The sequence below is a fragment of the Nipponia nippon genome, unplaced genomic scaffold (genome assembly GCF_047370975.1).
Source record: "Nipponia nippon isolate SJK-2023a ecotype South Korea unplaced genomic scaffold, ASM4737097v1 scaffold_25, whole genome shotgun sequence".
Lineage (NCBI taxonomy): Eukaryota > Metazoa > Chordata > Aves > Pelecaniformes > Threskiornithidae > Nipponia > Nipponia nippon.
The window spans coordinates 366,572-389,942 of record NW_028262342.1 but is presented as its reverse complement, the minus strand read 5'-3'; the positions used below and the strand labels follow the sequence as shown (position 1 = coordinate 389,942).

The window sequence follows — 23,371 nt, the reverse complement described above, 5'->3', positions numbered from 1 at the left end:
TGAGTGTAACATAAGCAAAAGAGATAAGTCCCACAGATAAAATCACATCTGGGGAATAGCCCTGACACAATCACAGTCCACTGAGGAAATCACAGCAGTGACTCATTCTGTTGTCTCCACGATAAATCTGGATGAGACAGGGAATGAGACGGGAACACAGTGCTAAAGCGGATCCACCCAATCTTGAGGCTGCCAAAGCGCCATGGTCCTTGTGGTTGACGGGTCTCTAGCCTCCATGCTGGGCTAGCCCACTACATCCCTGGTTTCCAGGGCTTGCTCCTCCCTTATCAGAGAGCAAGCCAGACAGGCAAGTCCCAGCTCCGTGTGGGATGGGTGTAGAACGGCAAGAAAGCAGAACTCCCTTTCCACCGGATGCACACTGTTAATAGGTGACCTTGCTCTGTCCCGGGCACGGTGCCCTCCAGGTAGAGGAAAGAAAGCTATTCCTGGGACACAGCTCTCTGCTGTGGTCACAGGTTGTTGTTCTGCCTTCCCTCTGGGAAACCCTGCTCCACACCCACAGGACTGTGGCATCCACTGGCTCACCCAGCCCTGTCCATCTCTGCCTGCAAGTGCTAACACTGGGACAGCGCTTACCTCCATCCCACCAGATTCACAATGGTGCCACTCGGGGAACTTAATCCCGGATGGGTGCAAGAGAGACAACTGATTTATACTGAGGAAACTCACAGACAGCATTAAGTCACTGAGAATTTGGGGGGAAAACAGAAGCTTTCGACAGCAGAAATCAGTTTGACTGCTCACACTTGGTGGAAGTTTGAAAGCTCGTGTTGACATCCCTGCTGGTTGCTGTGGTGTGACCAGTGAAGTGACGCTCATGCAGAGTGTTTCTAATTCCCTTTTTTTTGACAGATGTGATCCAGTGTAAATCCACTTGGCTGCAGTACCTGGAAGCTGGTGGATGTGGAGGATTACGAAGCAGGTAAATGCCAAAGAGTTGGAGAACAGTACCTGGAATTAGTAAATCACCAAAGACAATGCGGATGAGACGGGTTCATCTATTTAGATCAGTCTCCACATTCTTGTAGGATGCAGCAGAGGCAGAAGAATGCAGAGCCTGCACACATCAGTAAAAATGAATTGTTCCATTGTGACACTTAATGGGACGGTTCATTAATTACATGGAGTTTTTAAACTGTGGGGGGTTTACCCTGGCAATGGCCAAGCTCTATGGGCAGGCCCAACGTTCCCTGATGCTCTCCCAGATTGGGAAATCATAAGCAGGGCTTGTGCAAACCTCCCACCTCTGGCTGCCATATGCTGGACCAATGCCTGAGTGTGCAGTGCTGGTTTTACTCAGCTCTTCTTGGTGCTGGTGGCTTGAGCAGCTGATGGGGCTCCAACCCTGCCCCTTCCCTGGTCCTGCTAGAGGGAAAGCTGTGTGGGACAGCAAGGGAGGCAGAACAGGGGTGGGAGGCAGGACGCTGGTGTGAGGTAGTCTGTTCCTAATCCATACCCTGACCCGGAGAAGGGACTGGGACCCCCTTGCTGGGCCTGTGGTAGTGTCCTCATGTGCGTGATGCCACATGCATCTTGGCTGGGTCTCCAGAGTCCTGGCCATCATCTGCCCAGCGCCTGAGGGACACTGCCACCAAGTACCATCAGCAAGAGGGGACCTGCAGGGGCTCTGAGCTGGAGACAGCTGCCAAGGACCCTCCCTACTGCAGGATCAGGCTGCTCCTGCTGTTCACTCTCTCCTCCCCACAGCTCCAGGTAGGGAACTGACCCAGATGTTGCTCCACATGAAGGAGAGAGGACCCCCCACCAGCCACTTTTGCTTCCAGCTCCCTGGCAGCTGCAGGATGTGGCAACCTTTGCCTGCTGGCAGTGGCTGTTGTTCCAGTGGAAAGCCCTGAGTGCCAGCCCTGCTCCCTGCCTTTTTAGATACGGATCGATGAAGGGATGACCCCAGCACCTGTGGCCTGGTTTCCTGGGAGAAAGGCAGTGAAGTGCGTGGGCCACATCTGGAAATCAGATGCCCTGCGGGTGACTCAGTGGCACTCCCTCTGCTCATGCACCAAAGTCTCATCTGTCCTGTCCAGACAAGTTGCACCAGCATGAGCAACAACTAAAAGCCGGCAATATCCCAAGATGACAATATCCGAGAGCCTGGTGCTGCCAGGATCCATCTGCAGGAAACAGCCCTTTCTCAGGAAACATGTGGTGGGCACTAAGGAATTCGTTGCGCACAGTGAAACACCTTCCATGGCATGGAGAAGGCCAGCGAAGGGGAGGTGCAGGGAGCATGGCAGACTCCAGGTTGATGAGGGCTACACCTTCTCCAGCCCCACCACTCCAAAGTCCAGAGGGCAAACAGAGCTCTGTTCACACCTGCTGTATGCAAAGTGGGGAAGTCCCGGGTAGCACCTGGCCAAGGGAAGGTTAAATGCCAGGCACACAGCACCTCCATCACTGCAGGTACCACCCAGCTGGCTGAGCTGAGGAGGGAGGACACTCTGCTCTCCTTGCACCTTCTCTCCCCATGAGCTCCTGCTACGTTGGCCACAGTTGCCTCACCGGGTAAAGACTACTGTGGCCATCACTCAGCCCTGACGTCCATGGAGGCTCCTTTCCCAACAGCCTGGGATCTGTGTTTGAGGAGAACGCTGAGCAGTTGGTTTCCCTGCTCTCCATTCCCTGAGCAGGCAGTAAATGTGCCTGGCATCTCTAACAGCTCTACAGTGCAGGACATTTGCCAAGCTCTGATTCTTCTCTGGGGAAGGGCTTCTGACAGACAGCTTGTGACCTGCCAAGTATGGCTGTCATGGTCTGATCCTCCATTGGGTCCCGCTATGACAAGGCTGACCTCAGCTGCTCTGAAAATTTGCCGTCTGTATCTGCTTGAGCTTTGGGGCACCTCCAGTGCCTAACACAGGAATGTCAGTGCTACTCCAGGGCAAAGACAGGTCTCCTCTCAGGTCTGCTTGATGATGCATGGATTGGGTGTATAGCAACATATCTGCTAGTGCTCTCTTTCCTGAGGGTCTTAATCTCACAACAAAGCAACCTGGAGCTCCACTTCAGGCTACAAAGACCAGTGGTCGCAGCCTTGGAGGTCTGTGGCTTATCCAAGACCTAGGCTAGCCAAGAAGGAATGGTCAACTTTGAAACAAGCAGGATTGTGAGAGAAATAATGGGTAACACGGTGGCAAAGCTCCTCCAATACAGCCATTAGGACTCCCTCGTGCTGAGAGGAACTGCAGTCCGGCAGCTAGGACAGATCACCCCCCTGCCAAGATAACTCGAATTCGTAGGATAACAAAAAGCCCTTCTAGGTCTAATCATGAACCTGGTGGATGTGGTGAAAATTCAAACTGTAGCAGTGAACAGGAGCAGCTAGGACAGCCCAAGGCACCTTTGAAACCTTCTGATGTCAGCAAGTCTGACCTCAGACACAAAACTTCCCAGATGTTCCCTCACATCTGCCAGGCAGAAGAATGTGATAACTAGCCATTAATTATTATCTGGACCTTTAGAAAAATCATGGTACAGATGGGCCCTGCCCTAGAAGGCTTATGCTGTAACCAGTTGTGTGGAACTGTGGGAAAGACTGTGGGACTAGAGCTACAGGATATAAATATTGCCTTTCTGCCTCCAAAAAGTTGTCAGTAACATGGTCAGGGAGGAGGTCATGTAACTGATGAACAACATTACAGAAATAACTGGATATAAAGTGAATAAATTGGATTGATTTATCAGAATTGGCTTGATTTATCAAGATTTAGCAGAATCCTGCCCACAACAGCAACAATGATCTACGCCATGATCTAGAAGATCAAGACCAACAACGGGATTAAATAAAGGATGATTTTAATCTGGCTGTGGCCGTGACTTCATGCAGTGATAACAGGATCTGTGAACAGAGCTTTGACCTCCACACCAGCCTGCAAAAACCTGCCAGAGAGAAGTACAAGCGGGTGGATGCTGGAGTCTGGCAAATCGATGGAGGTGTGAACTGGTTCTGGCTGGGCTGGAGTTAATTTTCTTCATAGCAGCCCGTAGGGTGCTGTGTTTTGGATCTGTGACTATGTTGATAACACACCAGTGTTCTGGCTATTGCTGAAGAGCGCTTGCACAGCATCTTTTTCCCACTCTGCCCGCGCTACAAGTAGGCTGGGGACATGCAAGAAGTTGGGAGGGAACACAGCTGGGACAGGTGATCTGAACTGGTCAAAAGGATATCCCACACCATATGACATCATGCTCAGCAATAAAAGCTACAGGGAAAGGAGAAGGAAGGGGGAACATTCGCGGTTATGACATTTATCTTCCCCAGTAACTGTTATGTGTGATGAAGCCCTGCTTTCCTGGAAGTGGCTCAGCACCTGCCTGCCGATGGGACTTCGTGAGTGATTTCCTTATTTTGCTTCGCTTGCACACCCAGCTTTGCTTTACCTATTAAACTGTTTTTATCTTGACCCATGAGGTTTCTCACTTTTGCTCTTCTGATTCTCTCCCCATCGCACTGGAGGGAGTAAGCAAGCGGTTGGGTGGGTACTGAGCTGCTGGTTGGGATCAGCCCCCATAAGCTGTCATGCAGGGAAGCTCTCTGGGGCAATGCACAGCCAGTCCTTATATTAATTGCAACTCATCCAGTACCTTGCACTTTTCTTCGGATGGCAACCCTGCAGCCAGAGTGAGAACCGCATTGTACTGTTTTCTGATCACCTCTTCTGAGAAGTCCCAGACCATACCATCTCTTCTTTTTCTTGGACTATAGCACAATGACCCTTGAGGAGCCACTCAACCAACCTAGTCTGCCTTCCTTTTGGGGCAACCTCATCAGCCCTAAGTCCCTAATCCTGGGCTGCCTACAAAGAAAGAGCCCAGGACATAGTCAGAGGGAGAGACTTTGCTCCCCATCACCTGCTTCATCAGGCAATATTTCCTGCTCCTACAGTCTCACAGATAGATGTGGGTTCTATTACTGCCCTGAAACACTTGAGTTTCCCACCTAATTTGTTACCCTCTCCCAGCTATGGCTTTATTAGCCAGCACCATTCTGAGCTGTGGTTTATCCTTCCTCTTTGAGCTGAATCTTACTGTGGAGCAAGCCACCAGCCAGCGAGCTCAATAAATAATGTTCCCACACACAACCCAGACCTCTGGGCCAGAGGCTGCATTCTGCATCTCTTTGGAGGTAACAGAAATGGTCCCTGGAGAAGGCACTGTGTTGGGTGAGAGAGATGGATAAACTGTTGGGATCCCAGGGGATCGCTGCCTGGAGACATTTGTTTCCTCTTGGAGGAAACTAATGAGCAAGGAGCAAAAAACAACAGTTGTTGACACTGTCAAATGGAAAATAGTGTTTTTATCGGAATTGAAAATTGCTGGTGGTTTTCAGCCATTTTTGGCTGAAAATTATCTGTGCTCAGACCAAAGACTTCTGAAAATAAAACATTATGGCTGAAAGCTTTTGAAAAATGCCTTTTGGACTTCGGGCCTTTTCATGAGGAAATTTCGAAGACAGCAGCCGTGAAATCTCAGCCAGCAGAAACTGAGGATCCAACCCAAGGGATCCATCTTGGTTATGGGGACACATGGCAGACAGGATCCTGTCGGTCTTCCCTTCTACTGATGCAGCCCACGTGGGCAGACCTCCCTTGTGGTACCAGCACTGGAGTGAGTGATACAATCCGTTCATTTCTGAACCCTTTCCCGGGAAACTACTGATCCTGCGAGCATCCTCCCTACCATAAACCAGAAAAGCCTGGGTCTCTGTGGCTAGTAAGCATCCAAGCCTTGCCTCCCGAGACAGTGCATGATTTATAGACGAAGAGTCTCCAAGCATTTACGACAGCAGAGAAGGAGACCTTCTGCATGCTGTTTGTAGCAGCTTGGCTTCTTGGCTGAAACTCACAGCCCAAGGTAAGAGATGAATACCAGCTGCGTTCCTCACCATACCCGCCGCCTTCTAAGGGCAACAAGATGCCTGCAGGGATTTGGGCTGAGGTGCTCTCCAGCCAAGCCCAGCAATGGCCTGGCAGGGGTTTGGGAGCTCCTCTGGTGGGACAGGCTGCGTTTCAGAGATGCCAAGAGTTGGCTCATCTCAGAGTGTTCTCTGCTACCCTGAGTAACTAGTGGGTTTCCATTAACTGCAGCAGACTCTATGGTGTCACCAGGAAGCCACAAGACATTAGAGCGTGACAGCTCTTGCCTTGTCTCATTCTCTGGTGGGTGGTCCCTGTGCACCAAGAAAAGCCTTTCTTCTGCTGTCAAGTGGGTAACGAGAGTCTTCCTGTCTCCAGCACACATTGCTGCTGGAGCGCCTGGCTGCATGGTTCACACTGAAGTGGTGGTGAGTCACCCTCGCTCCCGACTCTGCCGGGGCGGGGGGGGGAAAAGCTCCACTTATCAGTGCAATTGGGAAAGAGCGGGGCAGGGCTGGGGAGCTGAACCCTCCTGCAGAGGAGCAAGACCTCGCTTCTAGGAGTTTAGCAATGGACAAACTGCTGTGGATGGACCTGACTCATCACCCTGATGTGAGCCAGCCTTTGCTCCGTCGCCCCTGTGGTTCAGGTAGATGCCCTGCTCCTGCTTCTGCACGCCTGATTTCACAAGGCACATGGAGTAACAAGTAAGGGGCAATATTTGAACAGAAGAATACAAAAATTCCCAGGAAGCCAGCACGCGTGGTATGTCTGGGTGAGAAAGGTTTGGCCACAGGGCAAACTGATGGGAAGAGGAGCGGATGAAGAAGGAGCACAACAGCCTATGACACGGGGGAACCTGCGTCCCAGAGCCCGGCGCAGACCTGCCCAGGGATGCACAGAGTGGTCCCCAGGGCTCCTCCTGTTTGCCAGGCTGGGGCACAGCAACCGGCTCAGGCCACTCGCTAGACACACACCTGTGGTTTACAGCCCTTTCAAAGATTTCTGGCACACATGTTATCAGGGGAAATGTTTTTATGCCTGGGATGATCCCTTGCTCCAAGGGCACCTCTTGTAGTTCAGGGCTGTTGAAAATCTGCCTGTCTTTACTTAGTGGAGTTTTGCTTGACAATGATCAGCTACATGGCTGTGCCCAAGTCCCAGTGTCAAGGCTCTGCTCTCTGAGCAGTGTCTGCTCTGCAGGTGATGTGAATGTAGCATCTAGCATAAGCTTCTGGACTTCTCTTGAGAAAGATAGTTTTTTCTAAGGCTCTCGAGCTGATTCTGGAGTCAAAGTGGCTCTGGCTGGCACTCCAGATCCTCCTCTGCTCCTTCCAAGACCACCAGGCATAGTTATAACACTAAGGCTTTATGGACCCTTCTTTGCAGGGGTTTTGAATTGCCCCTTTTTGCACCTGCCAGAAACAGCATCAGGTGAGAAGGGAGCTCCTTTGCAAAAGTGCTGTAGCCTGTGGCACCCCAGAGGGCTACCAGCATGCAGCTATTGCCTGCACATTCATCTCTGGCCGTTGTTCTGCACCCTTATGGGAAGAGTCTGTCTGGTAGCAGCTGCCTTGCTGCACATCGTGCTGGGCACTGAAGTGCTGCCACAGAAACAGCAAGAGAGAGGCTTAAGGAGACTGTGAAAGAGCCTGTGTGTACACTGGCCTTGCAGACAGGATTATTCACCATTCCATCTTATAGCCACAGTTGAAATGAAAGCTCTCCCAGGCTAAAGCATGAAGCTGCCCACCAGTTCACGCAGCGTTGCAGGAGAATGGAGGCCTGGGTGCTTGAATGAGTCTCTGGGTGCATCGGTGCAGTCCGTTCAATCTGCTCCCTAGCCTGCTCCAGGGACCAGGTCCAACAGGGTAGGTTTGGTTCCTGCTGGAGCTCATCAGCTAGATCCCAGTGCGACATCAGATCTAGCCTGTGCCAGCCAGAGCCAGCATTGCTGCCCAGGAAAGGAGAAAGCCTCCTTCAGGGAGGGGTCCAGTTCTAGCAAAACAGTCCTTCCCACTTCCACCTGCCTCCCATGCCTCTGGTTCAGCTCTTCAGCAAGACCAGCTGAGTGCAGATCTGCCTCTGCACTCTCATAGGTGATAGTCCCTGAAGCAGGAGAGCCAAGGCCTTTTCCCAAAATCTTTGAAGTCAGTGGAAAAACTCAAGCTGATTTGCTTGGGCTTTCAAAGCTGATGGAAATCAGAGCAGATTAAATCCTCCCCCCACCTTCCCCAGGAGAGGCAGCTGGAGCTGCACGCTAGGGTGAAACCTGATGCTTCACAGAGCCTGTGACACAGGAGAAAATCACTATGGGTGATTCCCACTTCAGCGCCTGGCTTCACTTAAGTCCTCCCTTGTTAATGAGATGCGAGTGCAGAACAGGGCAGGAGAAACTACTTGAGGCTGATGGGAAAGGCTGTGCAGAGCCACAGACCCTACGAAGGATCAAAGCTGATCCCTGTCTTCCTTCGTGCTCTGCTCCTAGTCTGCTCAGGAGGAGATGTGATTGATGGCTGGAAAGAGGAGGATGAGCTCAGGATGCTGGATCTGGCCCCGTCTCTGCTGGAGCGCAGGAGGATCAATGCGCACACGAGCTCTCTCTGCTGCTCAGCGGCACCGGGAGTTTGCTCCAGTTTCCACCCCAGCCTCTAAGCCCTGCTAAGAGTCGTCAGTTCCTGCACTTCTCATACCGGACAGCTCAAGTGCCAGGGACTTATTTTGTGATGGCTACAGTCTGCCTGGCAGCAATCACAGCGTCTCAGAAAGAATGGTGAAAATGTCTGATGGCATTTTTTCTGCAAAAACTGCTCTGGACTAGCTCCTCCTGGAGACACCCTTCTGAGAGTCAGAGCAACTTGGATTTGGGAATCATGCCTGCATACAGGACTTCTTCCATAAAAGACCCAGAGCTGTCAGTGCGGGGGAGCCAGCCAGCTCTGCTTCCCGCATGTAGACAAAACCTAATTCCAAGCTGAAATTTCCTTAAGACACATCTTGTATTTCAGGATCTTTTGGTGCTACTTTCATCTCCAATCCACATATTGCAGCCCTATAATAATAATAATAGTAATAATAATAGTAATAATAATAGCAATAATAATAATACCTTTTGTATGTACATAGCACCTTTCATCCAAGGATCTAAGTCACAATTACAGCCCCACACATTCCTGTATATTACAGCCCTATAATTCTAAGACTGCTCAAGTATCCACACTTCAAAGGGAATGTGGATTTCCCCTCCAGCCCAGTCACGGTGTCCAACATGCTGGAGATGTTTCAAAGGTGTTTCGAAGGTGCCTTGGCAGTAGCCTGAGATAGTCAGAAGAGCCAGAGGAGCTCTCTGAAGCTGAAAAGAGCCTTCGTGGATTTTTTCCTCCCCTCTCCCAGTCACTCTCTAGTCTCCCTGGAAAGTCAGTGCAGCCTTGGGATGAGCGTGATGCTCCCATGAGACTCGTGTGTCTGTACAGTGGGAGATGAAAAGACGGAAACGGTGTTGAAAGGAAAACCAAGTGACGGCACAAGCTCAGCTGGGTGACTTCCCAGGTCAGGCAGAACTCACAGCATTTCAGACAAAACTGAATTCACAGAAAAATTATGCTCCACTGAAAAAAGAAGGGGGGGAGATGGTGGAACATTTCATTGCAAGATCTTTTTTTAAAAGGGTTTAAAGTTTTTCAAGTAACTCAAAAATGAAACAAAGTGTTCTTTTTTGGGTCAAAGCGAAATGTTTCAGGGATACCCAGAGCAAACATGTTTTGTTTTGGTTTGGTTTAGTCTTAATTGCATAGGAAACCTGAAAAAAAAATCTATTTGTTTAACCCAAGCCAATCTTTCCCCTCCTTTTTTTGGTTTAGCCAAAGAGCTGGAATAGCTGTTATTTACCCCCATACGTTCAGGAAGAAGTATGCTAAAAGCAAGGTAGCTTCCTATAGGAAACAGATTAGGTTAAAGAACTGGGGTTTGCAGGAGCTCTGGCCAAGCTGCCGTTTACCAGCTGGGCTCGCTTCCTCTATGGAGTTCGCCAGTGCTGCCCATGAGCTTTTAAACAGCTGCTGGATGCGGCTGCAGAGGAGTATTTCGGTAGCTGCACTGACTTGTGGCTGCATCCGTAAGCAAGGAGTGATGAGGTCAGTGGACATCAAAGGCAGGCTACAAATCTGAGAGTTTAGTATTGCTTTGCTTCATGTTGTGGCTGAACAAATGTAAAGCTCAAGAATTTTTTAATAAAGTGTTAAAAGCTGTTTTAGCTCGAGAGGTCCAGACATGTGGCTGAAAAGTGCTGAGAGTCTCCAACTCTTCTATAGCACTGTTTTAATCAGTTGATCTCAAAGCGCATTAGAGAAGGGTTTATTAGTAGTGCTTTAAAGATAGGGAGACTGAGGCACGGAAGAAGGAGAGGACTTGTTTGGGGTAAGCCGTAAGGCTGTGACAGAGCTAGAAAACACTCCAAGTTTCTCGTGCTGCACTCCAGTCCTCTGCATCTCCCACCTCCACCATACAAAGGAGCCAAAGCTCACGGGGCACCTGCCTGTTCCCAAAAGTCTGAGTCCTTGTGTCCCTCCATCTAGGATAAGCTCTTTCCTCAACGCATCTGCAAGATGGTCAGTGGAAAGTTGTCCCCTGGAAAAGGAGTGGGTCTGTCTCATGGTATCACCAGATGAGCCAGAGCAGTTTTCACAGCATGTGCTAGCTCATCTCAAACACACCACACTAACCAGCATGGGCTGCAACATGTTTCCTCTCCCCCTTCAATAAATCAAGGCTTCCAGCATTCATACTTTTGTCACTAATAAATCTTGCACTGTCTTACACCACATGAAAGCACAACAATACCTTAACCGACAGGCACTTCCTTGTGCAGGACTGCAGCTGCAAACACAACCTGCAGCACAAGAACCTGCTGCTTTGGCTCTGAGCTGAAGAGAAGTGAAAGACAGCATGTGTAGCAAGGCTGCCCCTGTGCTCAGCAAAGCCCCGCGTGCTGTTGCCAGAGCACCTGTAAAACTGCTCTGTGCAACAGGCACCTCATTAATCTGTGGAACTCACTGCCGCAGGAAATCAGTACAATAAAAGTCTTACCTGCACCTATAATCAATATCCTGTCTTGGTTGTGATCCCTTTGGCTCTGCAAATACAACACACCTGACCCTAAAGGTATGTCTCTGTCCTTTCGTACCTGGGGCACAGGCTGCTCAGGCAGGTGACCTCCCAGTCTTGGGACACAGCCTTGGGACAATGTCTGGGACAACAGCTTGGGACAGTATCTGACAACTCCCATGCCCCTATGTAAAGGGAGAAAAAAGCCTTACAGTGCAGCTACGTGACTGCACCTCATTCTTCCCTTGGGAGATGCTGACTGAGAGGCAGCAGAAGGACAGTTCTCATGTCCGTAGTCAGACTGACTCAGAGCGCTGCCTGGGAAGTCAACAAAATGCTCACACACCTATTGCCTCTCTCAGCTTCCAGGTACTGGGAAGCCAGTGGGGACACTGCCAGGGGTGCAGCTGCAGAAACAGGGGTAAAACAAAATTGCAGAGATTGTTCCCTGCAACCAGAATTTCTTCTCGTGGTCTCTGGGAAAGATAGAAGATGAATTTCTGTCTAAAAGTGAATCCAGCCTTTCCTGCTGGATTCCTGCATGCAAAGATGAAAATTTGCTTTACTAAGGTTAAGAAATGCCCAGAATTGGGAATTTTCTTGAAGTTGCAAGATGCAATTACACCCAGAGTCATCCCTACACCAGATAACTTCCTCGGGAGGGTGACTTGTGCCTTCAGATCCCGCAGGTCCCTGAGATCCCTGGTACTTGGCCCCACCGTCACACTGCCAGCAGCTGCTGTGGCCTTGGCTCAACTCATTGCTCCGTGCATGAGGCGCTGCCAGCACTGGGAGGTGGCACCAGGCAGGGGCAATATCCCAGCAGTTGGTGGTCTGCAGGGCTCAGCATCACGTTACAAAACTTTTTAACACATGTGTGGGGCATCCTCCCAACAGCCCTCCCTGCCCCTGTGCGTGCAGCCCCCTGCTCTCCCACCCCTTACTTGGCAGAGGAGACCACATTGCCGCTCCCCTTCCACCCCTGCGGTTCCCACCGCAGCACACACAGCCCTGACAGCATGATGCGTGGTGCTTGGTCTTCACCTTCCCTTTGAACGAAGGGGAATGTTACTAATTGGTGCCCCACGGGGATGTTCAGTGCTGGAAACAATCCTGTCTCCCCGGGGTCTCTTTGTAGTGGGACCTGTGGCTGCTCACAAGAAGAGACAGCAGGTTCCTTGAGCAGGTCCTACCCTTACAGGTGTGTCTGACTTGCTCCACTCCCAAGGGGGCTGCTTTTCATTTCCAAATCCTTCAAAGAGGTTTAAACAGCTACAGGAAGGATTGAAAACAAGGCAAATGGAGACGGAGAGCTGCTGATACCTCAGGAGACTCCTCTGTCATCCCATGGAGAGGAGGAGACTGGATAGCTGCCCTCCTTCATCACTGTTAGCAAAGCCTGTTCTGGTGGATCTGGGAAAGGTTTTGCATTACCCCCTCCTGGATCCTTGATGCATCCCTGCAAGACTGGAGGCATCACCTGAGCTTCACTGTGTCCTCCCCTTGCTCCCCACCACTGGCACAGCTTCTGCCTCCACTTGGGCTGGACCCTGGCTCTGTTTTGACTTGGCTGCACTACTAGATGCTTGGGTTTGGTCCTGCTCTTCTTCATGAAGGCTGTTTCTGATCTCTCTTCAGTTCCTACCAAACTCAAATTCTTCTCCAACACCTCAGGCTCCTCCCAGCCCTGACAGATCTCCCCTATCCCTTCCCACTGCTTTTCAGAGCACTGCTATGGTGACCCCTGTCCTGGCCCTAGCTCCTCTCTGGCTCTCCACAGCCTATCCTGGATCCTTGGCACCCAGGCAGGACTCTGTGCTGCCTGCAGGGAGCTCAGCATTGGGCTGCCCTTGGTGCCCCTTTCCCTACCCAGAGCTATTTCCCTGTTATGCATGAAGGTGGCTCAGGTCCCCATTTCAGAGTCCCCAAGGAGCCTGGCCCATGTTGGATGCCTTCTGAGCTGTCTCAGAGCAGCCAAGAGGAGGAGCGTCTGTCTGTCCCATGGGCGAGTGGCTCGCCGAGACCCAGCCCAGCTCCTCAAAAGAAGGACCTGGGAGAGCAGCTTGTTCCACAGCAGTGGAGGCATTTTGGCACCCCAGCTGAAGTGTCTGGGCTCAAAGGCAGCAGCACGCACTGCCCTGCTGTTGGCAGAGGGTGCCACCCCCCTGAAACGGGGTGATGGGGGTCCCTCAGCTCCCACTGCAGTGAGCTGGGGAGCACCATGCTTCCCTTTCCCTCCTCCACCTTCCTGCTGCTCCCTGACCCAGGCAGGTGCAGAGGGGGAGAGGCATTTGCAGCTCCATTGCTGCCTTTTGGCACCAGAGTCTCTGCCAGAATCAAAGAGCTTTTCAAAGAAAACCCTAAACTCCTTTAATCGCCAGCTAGAGCTCCTCCTGCACAGATCTAAGGGCCATGAGCTCAGTGTTTTCATTGCCCTAGGCAGATTTATGATCTTATTCTTCAAGGAAGGGAGGGAGAGAGGGGAGGCTGTGGCATATTACTTAGCCTGGGGGGCGGGCAGGGAGGAGAGGGGGGAGGATGGAGGAAGGTGTTTGCAGTGGAAGTGCACAACGTTGCAGAAAGCCGGGCTCTGCTGTGGCCGGTGCTCTCAGGCATGGTGGAGAGGCAAAGTGGGATCGGATGTGAGCGAGGACCAGCCTGCTGTGGCTGAAGTCCAGACCATGTGGCGGGTGAGCAGCAGCTCCCTCCCACCCAGACTCCCTGCACAGCAATGCCAGCTGGAAGGGAGCATGCAGACACGGCGTGCCTGCTGCCGCCCAGCCTCGCTCACTCCGATGGATGGAACCAGGAGTGGGGCATCCCTCAAAGCGCGAGCAGGAGGGACCGGTCTCTTTCAGTCCCAACCAAGCTGTCCTGGTTGCAGTTTGCAGAGTGAAGGAGGGAAGAGGCTTGCTGGCAGTCACACGCAGCTATCCACCCCGGAGCACAGCCCCGTCCCCACGCACATTTGCTCTAACCACTCCGCCGTACTGCCTTCCCCACCATGCTCCTCATCTGTACACCTGCTCCCTTCTTGCCAGGGAAGGCAGCGCTCTCTGCCAGCTGTGAAGCAAGTGCAGTTAAGGTCTGGCTGCTCCCTCTCCTGCAGAGACACCTGGGCACCTGTTGTTGGCTTTGGAATGGGGCAGATCCTGCATCTCACCTCCTGCAGCACTACTCAGACAGTGCCCCACCAAGAAGTGGACATCTGCTCACATCCAGTGCCCCAGACACCCTGCTGCCACTTCTGAACAGCCCTGCAAAGGATACCTCTTTCCTTTTGAACTGAAATCTTGGGACGGTCTCAGCCATGACCTGTGGTGCTAAAGCCACAGCCCTCCGCCTCATCACCCGCAGCACCGCCTGTCGTAGCTGGAAGCATTTAGGGGCTGAAACCCTTATTTGTGGATCAGCCGCTCTCCAGAGAGCGCAGCATCCCATGAATCCCAACAGTACTCACACTGGGATAGCAGCAGCCAAGTAAAACAAAACACTGCTGAACGCAAAGCGTTTCTAGCTCTTGATATCAAGAGGTAAAAGGGAGCAGAGCTTATGGCAGAGAAGGGAGCTGGGAGATGATGAGGCAGGAAGAGATAGCTGTCATGAACCTGAAAGTTTCACCCCATTGGAATTCAGAGACTTCAACATTTCCTTTCCCTTGAACCCAGAAAAAAGACCCTACATGTCAATATTTAGTATAGAACAAAAAAAATCAATATATTGTGTTTTAGAAGCATTGAGATGCTTTGCTTTGATAGTTTTGGAGTCCTGCAATGTGAATATTAAATCACCTACAGGTAAACATAACACCAGCAGGTGAAAATATGTAAATGGAAACTTTTTTTTAAAAAGCCACCTTGAAGTGAAAACACTGAAATGATCTCTCTTGATTCAACTTGTTACTACATTTCTCCCATTCACAGACCCATGAACACCAGTCTGTTTTCATTAAGCTTTTCCTTTTCAATGAAATGAGGTATTGCTTGGAAAATCACCCCACCAAATGTGCTCTTCAGGCAGCTCTAGGACTGACCTCACTATTAATGGTCCTGCAATTCTGGCTTTGCTCTGAGCATCGCCAGTCCCCGTGGGACACTGGCTCCCTCACCACTGCTTTGCTCGCTGGGGGTTTCAGCGTGTTCCTGCTGCTCTGCTCTGCTCTCTGACTGCTAAACCAGCAGTGCTCTGAGCACTGCCGTGGGCCGAGGGACCAGGAAATTTCAGCTGTTGGCTGGGGTGAGAGGTGGTAATTGGGGTGCTGGGTGATTGGAGTTGAACCCAGGTGGCCTGACCTTAAAGCCCCCTTGAAATCCTGCTGGCAAGGATGCAGTAAGGATGCAGGACACACCTGTGTCCTTATGGAGTGCCTGTACAGAGTCAGAAGGATCCGCGGATGGTCACGGTAGGGGCCCTTTGGAGGAAACCAAATCCCTGAAGGTGGGAAACTCTCGTTATCCCTGATATTTTAGGGGTTAAAAAAAAAATGCCTCAAAGCTCTTAAGTGGTGAACATAAACCCATGAACCTACTGCAGAGTGTGTGTCAGGGCCCAACTCTTTTAATGCCTCTCACCAGCCTTATCTCCACATCTGGGACCCCAAGCTCATAAATGTTTCGCCTTGCTCCTGCTATGGCTGCTGTTCTCCCAGGCATGCTGGGCATTTCCCAGGGCGAGACAATGGACTTCTGGCCTTACGGGGCAGTAATGGCATTTCCCATTAGTCTTCCAGCAAGGAAGAAGGTCAAGCAGGGAGCCAGCCCTTAGTGCATCAGTCTGGCCACCAGGACCTGGGAGTGGCTTTGGAAATCCTGTGCTCTATCATGGCTCGAGAAGCAGAAGGCTCTGGGAGTTCTTTGGGGTGAGTATGCACCTTTGTGGTATGTTTGGATGGGTCCTGGTGCTATGTTGGGGCTCCTGTGGTGACCATGGCATGAGGAAGAGGCTGTGGGTGAGCCCTGTCACTGGGCAAGCATCAGCCACAGGATGGTGACTCACTGCTCCTTGCAGAATTACCTGGGGCAGGAGAGCAGGGATGCCCCACAGGAAGGACTTAATTTACACCTTGCATTGGGATTTTGTGCTCTCTGCATTTTTGGCTGCTCCCTCTGTCTCCCCAGGGTGTGTGACTGTCACCTGATACCCAAAGGCACACAGAGGTCCCTGTCATCCCTGCAGGAGATCCCATCTCCTTGTCAGCCCCCCGCAAGCCCAGCCATCCCTTCAACCCCAACACCCCTCTCCACAGCTGCAGTGCCTGCCCAGGCTCCTACAGGTCAGCCACCAGTCCTGTCCCTCTACTGGTGCCCCGGCTCCTCTGGCAGCTCTTGGGGTGCTTCCCATCTTAGGGGAGCTGTGGTGGGGGCTGTCCTCCTTTTTCCCAAGGTGGGGGCTGCAGAGGGGCAGACAGTTAGGGAGGGTTTGGGGCTGAGGGGAGCTGCCTTCAGCATTGCTGCTTGTCTTGCTTCAGGCATCAGCTGCGGCTCTGCAGTCAGCCTTCAACCCCTGCTGCCTCACCTACCCAGAGTTTTGTGGGTGCTTAGAAAATGCAAATATCAAGAAATAAGGACCTTCCACTCACTCTTTCCCTGCATTGGATGCAGCATTGTGTGACCAGGAAAGTGTCTGCCCGGCTTCATGTCAGAGCATCTCTGCCTCCTGTGGATCCCTGTCACGGGTCTGTGTGGTGCCTGATCCCAGAGGGTAGTGCAGAGGAGAGATGGGTGGCTCCCAGACTCCCAGTGGGATGCTAAATTCCAGGCAATGGCTCAAAATGTCTCTGCAAGGCGAGAACAGCCCTGAGAGCTCCTGATCCCATTCACCTCAATGGAAACAGCGTGGAGAATGAGAAGCTTTCTGTCTGGGCGGTCTCCTGAGATGCCTCGTGATACCCAGGAGCAGCCAGACTCTCTGCTGCTCTTTCTTCCCCCAGATTCTGCTGTGACAGCAACAGCCTGACAACCTTGTTGCCTGTCTTGTGCCCCAGGTCTTTGCTGGCTTTCCAGGATAGAGCAACAGCATTGCATGTGGTGAGCTGTGCAGTGGCTGCGTGGCTTCACTGCAAGGTGTGCATGGGGCCTGGGACAAGGACGCAGCAGTCACCAGTGCTTGTGGGGCTGGGGCACAGAGCAGGGGTAGAGCCTGACCCCTCCACAGTGCTGTGGGGACCTGGGACCCTGGGGAAGGGGGGAATGGCTCCTCCAGCTGAACTTTGAGCCATGGTGCTACTTATGTCCAGTATCCTACAGGTTTGTGTCCTTCATCCTTATCACTTCCACTGCAGTATCCCAGTTACCCTGCATGCTCTCCTCTCCCACACTGCAATACTCCCTGCTCCACCCGGGTCCCATGCACTGCTCATACAAATAGGTGTGATCAGTCTTCACAAGAGAAGGAGAAATGGAGGAATGTTATTGCTGTCTTTAACTACCAACTGGGAGGGCGTAGAGAAGATGGAGCCCAGCTCTTCTTAGAGTTGTGCAGGGGAAGGATGAGAGGTAACAAACACAAGCTGGAACATGGGAAATTGCAATTAGATATTAAGAAAAACATTTTCCATTAAGATGGTCAAAAATGAGAAAAGGGTAAGGGAATCTTAGAGATACTCAAAACACTACTGGACAAGGTCCTGACCAACCTCACAAGCTGGACCTGTTTCGAGCAGGAGTGTGGATTAGAGATCTCCAGAGGTATCTTCCTGCCTAAGATATTTTATGATGCTGGGTAATCCTTCCAGTTCCTCCCCATGTCCCCTTAGTCCAGGCTGGGGATAAGGCATTGCAAGATGTGTAATTTCCAACCTACACGTGTGCAGGCTGGCCAGGGCGTGTGTGCGCTGCCTGGCCAGCTGACCTGAATGTGTGACCATGACGCTACTGCTGTTGCCTTTCCTACTGAGGGTGTCTTCTGCTGAGTACAGGCACTCCATTTCTTTGAGCCCCCTATGGCTGGACAGGCCAGCGTGTCCCTAGGAGGGACCTGACCGGCACCAGCAACACAGTGTCTTTTTTTTTTGGTGAAACAAGAGCAGCCTCAGCAAACTGAGAGTATCCCTTCACCCCCCAGCATTATCACCAGTCCCCCTTGCCAGGGGCTAGTAGCCAGATGCAGGGGAGCAGAGAGGGGTCAGGATGCCATCCTGGGGCAGAGGGCTGCGCTGAGCACCTGCACCCAACCACGGCCCTGTTCCCAGTGCTCAGGCAGTGGGTGAGGGGCATGGGGACAGCTGGGGGCTGAACTCCCCCAGCCCATGCGATGTGGCCCTTCCATACCCCAGGGAATCGGAGGTGGGATTGCTCAGCCAGGTCACACGCAGGGTTTGCAGCAGTGCCAGGGATCAAAGCTAAGCTAATACTGAGTACCGAGCAGCTCTTCCCATTTTCCTGTCCTCCTCTGTGCCCCTTTGTGCAGTCTTCTCTCTGCTGCACAGGAATCTTCCCCTTTGCAGCTCCAGTCTCCTTCTGCACCCTCAGCTTGCTGCTGTCCTCTCCAGAGAGCCCCCATCAACTCCAGCCCATCTCTGCTGCCAGCCCCAAAAGCAACGCTCCTACATATGGTGCTGGCCATGGAAGACAGAGATGTGATATTTGACACATTGCCGTCAGGACTTGCTGGCATATCAGCTAAAGGTTAAATCTGCTCTCTAAATAGCTCAGCTCTTTTGGGGTGATACAGGCCCTAGGGTCTCTGGACGTAGCTGAATAGGAAAGGGTGTGCTGACCTTTAGTGTTTCATGGCTGGACTCTAAGGCCAGGCTAAGACACAGTCCACCCCCCCAAATAAGTCACGCATTAAGAAACTCTTTGCCAGCCCCCATGTGATGAGCCAGGCAGGATGGTCTGTGCTGCTCCAGAGAAATGGGCTATCAGAGCCAGCACAAGCCCCGATCGAGTTCGGGCTGCCTGCAGGAGCAATGCAGACAGCAGGGACCTGTCACCAGTCATGGACAACGCCCAGCTGAACTGGCTGCCTGGGCTCTCTCCAGGGCTGCCAACGAGACAGCAGCGTGTCTAAGTGCCTACTGGAGAGGTGCCCCAGGGAAGAGGTGATTTGCTTCTCTCCTGTCTCCCTGAGCACAGCTGCAAGCTCACCAATGATGCCTCCATTGGAAAAGCTTGGTTTTGGATGGGTGGGATCAGATTCAAGTTCAGGGAGGTGCGAGAGTGAGCAAGGACAGGGTTGGAGAGAGACAGGCACGGCGGAGGCACAGCATTGTCAGGATGGGGCATGAATGCGAGCTCATTAGTGGTGAGGCAGTGTCTAATCAGAAGTTATTGCGAGGATCCTTTATTTTGCACCTGAGGGAGTCCTGCTCTTTACAGAAAGGAGTACCAGTAATTTGCTTAGAAGACAGGGCATGGAGCAAAGGAGCTGGAAAGTTTTGGCAGCAGCTGCCCTTCAGCTCCATGCTCCTCGTTGCCACGACAGGGCTTGCTTTTCAGCACTTGCAGCTCTCCAAAAAAATCTAGGCATTCCTTTTCGTATCTGAATGTGGACTTAAAGCCTGAATTTACATGAAGAGCTTAGATCTCTCTTGAATACCCATATGTTCTACAAAATTTATGCTGATTTGCTTTGAAAAAACAGCCCTGACTACACACCTTGTAACAGAGAAACTAACCTTACATGACTTGCTGAAGGTAGCCCAAGAAGGTAGTGACAGAAGCAGGGAGAAAACCCAACTCTCCAGTCCTCCTCCAATACTTCCCAGTTCATCCTGCCCCCTTACCTCTGTTACATCCTATCTGTTAATTCACCGGCAGTGTTTAACAGATAGGCAGCAAATGTGCCGTTTTTCCCCAAATAGGTTCAGCCCTAAGGGGAGGAGGAAAACTCTGGACCCTCCAACACCTCCCTGGCTCGACCCCATGGATTTTGCACCCGAGGGTCCCTCCAGCCTGGCTCTATCCTGCGGGGCGATGGGCGGCGTTGCCGGTGCATCCCCGGCAAAGCCCCGTCATTGGCGCCACCGTGTGAGCCGCGCCGGCCGCTGCAGCAGCCCACGGGAGACCGCGCCGTGGCCCACGGACTGGCCACGCTCCCAGCCCGGCGGCTACCGCAGGGCTGCCCGAACACCAGGTCCCAGCAACTTCCAAATCTCTGCCAGAAGCAGCCGCAGAGTCACCCACCGCACCAGGCCGAGAGCATCTTTAAGCACCCGCCTGCTGGGGTCCACGCACGAGGGATCCCTAGCCCAGGGCTCAGTGTCCCTGCTCCGACCACCATGGTCAGGGTGAATGTGGCAATGAGAACCATTTAACTTCGAGGTGTCCCTTGGTTCACGCAGTGGAGCTCTCTGTGCTCCCAGCCCAAGGGACAACTCTGCAGAGATGATGGGCAGCATGTTCTCTGCGGAGCTGGAGCCACAGGTACCCCGTCTTGCGCTGCCTGCAGAGGTGGAGTGGGTGCCTGACAGGGCTGCCACTTGTCCTCGCAGTGGCATCAGTGCTGCAAAGCTCTGCAGCCTCCCATGCTTACAGCCCACATGTTTTTGACCACCTCCATCAAGACACGCTCAGGAGCTGCAGTGACTTTTCACTCATAGGCACCTGGCTCAAAACTTAGCCCCAGGGTGCCTGCGGAGGGGATAGTGCTGCACAGGACACACCTCGTGTGACAAGTGCTCTGTGGTTCCCTCCCTCAGGGAAATACAGCTTGCCGTACACATTTCTCTCATCTTTCATGCTCTCCAGTGAAAATCATCCTTTCCTGTCATATTTCTTTCCCAGCTGACCCAATACAGCTCTGGCCATCCAATGGCTGGCACAAGACAAAACAATGTGCTCCTCAGGCAAGCAGGATGAGCAGACAAGCTCATATTCAGCTGTGGCAGCTTCAACCTGGCTTTGCAAAGCCCTTCCTGAATGGGTTAGGGTGCTTAGCTTTCACAGTTGAGCAACTGCATCTCAGGACAATCCAGGAACACCAGAAAACCAGCAACAACTGCATGCCACCCCTGGGCACAAACCTCCTCTCAGCACGATGGGCACAAAATGAATGTCCCCAGCACTGCCTGGGGGCTACCAGTTGTCCTCAACGATTGCGGTACACACGGCTTCCCTTGGCAGTGCCTTAGCTGCATCCCTAGCTGGGAAAGCCAAGGTCCCTACCAGCCTATCTGCCGCACAGCTGAAGTTGGTGGCTTCAGCACTTTCTGTGAATAAACGGACCAAACACCTTCCCCAGAGCATGTCAGGGCCAACTTGTCTCCCTGAGAGAGGTGTTTCCTCTCCTGGCCAAACCCTGAGACCCTTCCGCAGGGTCCCTTGCTCACCCTGGGGGACATCCTCAGTCATCACTAGTCAGATGGCACCACTGAGACCATCGCCGGGGCTAGAAATGAACCCACCAGTCCCTGTGGTAGTTTAACCTTTTGGGGTATTAATACCAGAAAGGATGGAAAACATTCAGATAATTAAGAATTTTTAAGTTAAAAAAAAAACAACAAACAACCTACCAAAGCCCCCACGCTTCTTATAAGACTTTAATATTAATTTTAAAGAGGCAACTTGGACACTGCTGGTGGCCAGCTCAACCCAAACCCCCAAAAGCCATGAGTTATCACAGCTATTGAAATGTTTGACAGAAGGATCCCAGAGCAGTTTGCACTAATTGCTCAGTATAAATACTCCATTATGTTCTCAGACAATCAGAATCTACCCAGCAAACCAGCTCCTCTGATCCACTGTAATCAAGAAGCAAAGCATGCATAACATCGCAATATAAACAGCGTTTGCAGAGGGGTGCAGGGAGGAGGGGGAGCTGGCTTAGCTTGGCAGGTCCTGGAGTAATAGCTGCCTTTTTTGTTGTTGTTTTGTTTTGTTTCTAATTTCCAGAGGAAATTTAATTTCAGGAAAATGTGGCACAAACTTCCAAGCTGGAGGAAAGCTGCAGCTGATGAAGGGGTCCAGAGAAAGCTTTGCAAAAGAAACAGCAAGGGCTGTACTTACAGGTAAGCTGTTAGAGGGCTCAGGTTGGCAGGGACCTCCGAAAGCCCCAGCTCGGAGCAATCCACAGAGAGCATGATGCCATCCTCTTCGCAGTGGCACTGGGGCGGGCAGGAGGGCACAGCACCTTGCTCGGCAGGCACCGCCTGGAAGCGGGCAGAGGAGGCCAGCAGAACGCCCCAGAAGAAGAGCTTGTCCATCCTCGCCTTGGCTGCGGCCGCGGGGACGGTGCGAGGTGCCGCTGGCTCGCTCCCAGCCCGGGGCTCAGCTGGATGGAGGGGAGCGATCCCGCCGCCTCGCGCGCAGCGGGCAGGGTATCTCCCGCAGGTCGGAGTGTGGTAAGGATGCAGCCAGGGAAGGGAAGGCATTGTTGAATGATCTTGGTTATTGGGTTTCAAGGGCTGGGCAGGGGCGTGAGACACTCCAATGGGAGGAGTTAAACTTTCTACTCTTTCCCTCTCTCTCTCTCTCAGAGCTGGCAGGAATTTCATTCAAAGGGAAGAAAAGGGGGGGGGGGGAAGAAACCTCAACAAATAAAGACCTGTTCATAGCTCCGGGACCTGTGCTTATTTTGTAACAATGTTTTTGTGAGATAGCAGGGCAGGGGAAGGCAAAGCTGGCTCCGGCAGGGCAGAGGAGTATAAACAGGGAGGCAGGAGTACCCAAGCAGCACTTCAAGGGCTCCAGACTTTGGGACGCTGAAATACAACCCCAGATAAAGGACTCTGTGTGTCTGTGCTGGCTGCTAAACCCAGCTGCAACTGGAAAGTCAGGGTGCAGCTGGGGAGAAGGGAGTGAGGAGCTCACAACGAGCTGTTTGCTGGGAGCGACCGTGCCCAGGGCTGTAGGTCTGTCCATCCTGTGGTCCGTCCCTCACTCATGAGCAGCCCCATTGCTATCCCCATGCATGGGGCAGGGGCTGGGTGGGAGGTGCAGGGGGACGGAGCAGCAGTGTCATGGTGCTGAGCCCGGGGGGGGACCTCTCCGGAGAGCTCTCCAGGACAGCTGGACATGGTGCTCTTGCAGCCGCGCTGCTTGCTATAGTTTTGCCCAGATCCAGGTCAGGTGGATGTGTGAGCTGCGTTTGCAGGAGCTGCACAGCACTGATGCCAGGAGCAGGTGGCTGGTTTGCTCCGAGAGCTCTTTCTAACCTTGGGTAAAGTGGTCAGAGGTCAAAGTAGAGGAATAGTGAGTTGAGAGGCGGGCTTGAAGTCACGTCATCTGGAGCTCCATCATGCAGAAGGGAGCAGGTCTGGCTTAGCAGGGGGTACTGCCTGTGCCAGCCCAGCCCAGGGCCTCGGGGTGTCCTGAAACATGTGGGATGTGCATCAGAAAAGGATTTCTTGCTGGTTGGGTGTCAAGGAGCTACCGAGCTCTGGGGCAGCAGAAGCACCTGCTTAGAAAAGGGTGCTGGATCTGCAGTGGGAGAACCCT

At 52.3% G+C, this 23,371-nt stretch overlaps 1 protein-coding gene across 1 annotated transcript in view; it reads right to left on the bottom strand.

Annotated features, from left to right (window-relative positions):
• The window catches only part of LGR6 (leucine rich repeat containing G protein-coupled receptor 6), a 149,553-nt gene extending 127,248 nt beyond the window's left edge, over nucleotides 1-22,305 (bottom strand). The window contains exon 1 of the mRNA XM_009463305.2: nucleotides 21,941-22,305. Within this exon, the coding sequence (XP_009461580.2) occupies nucleotides 21,941-22,305 (365 nt within the window). The remainder of the gene's footprint in view (nucleotides 1-21,940) is intronic.
• Between the last annotated feature and the right edge of the window lie 1,066 nt (nucleotides 22,306-23,371).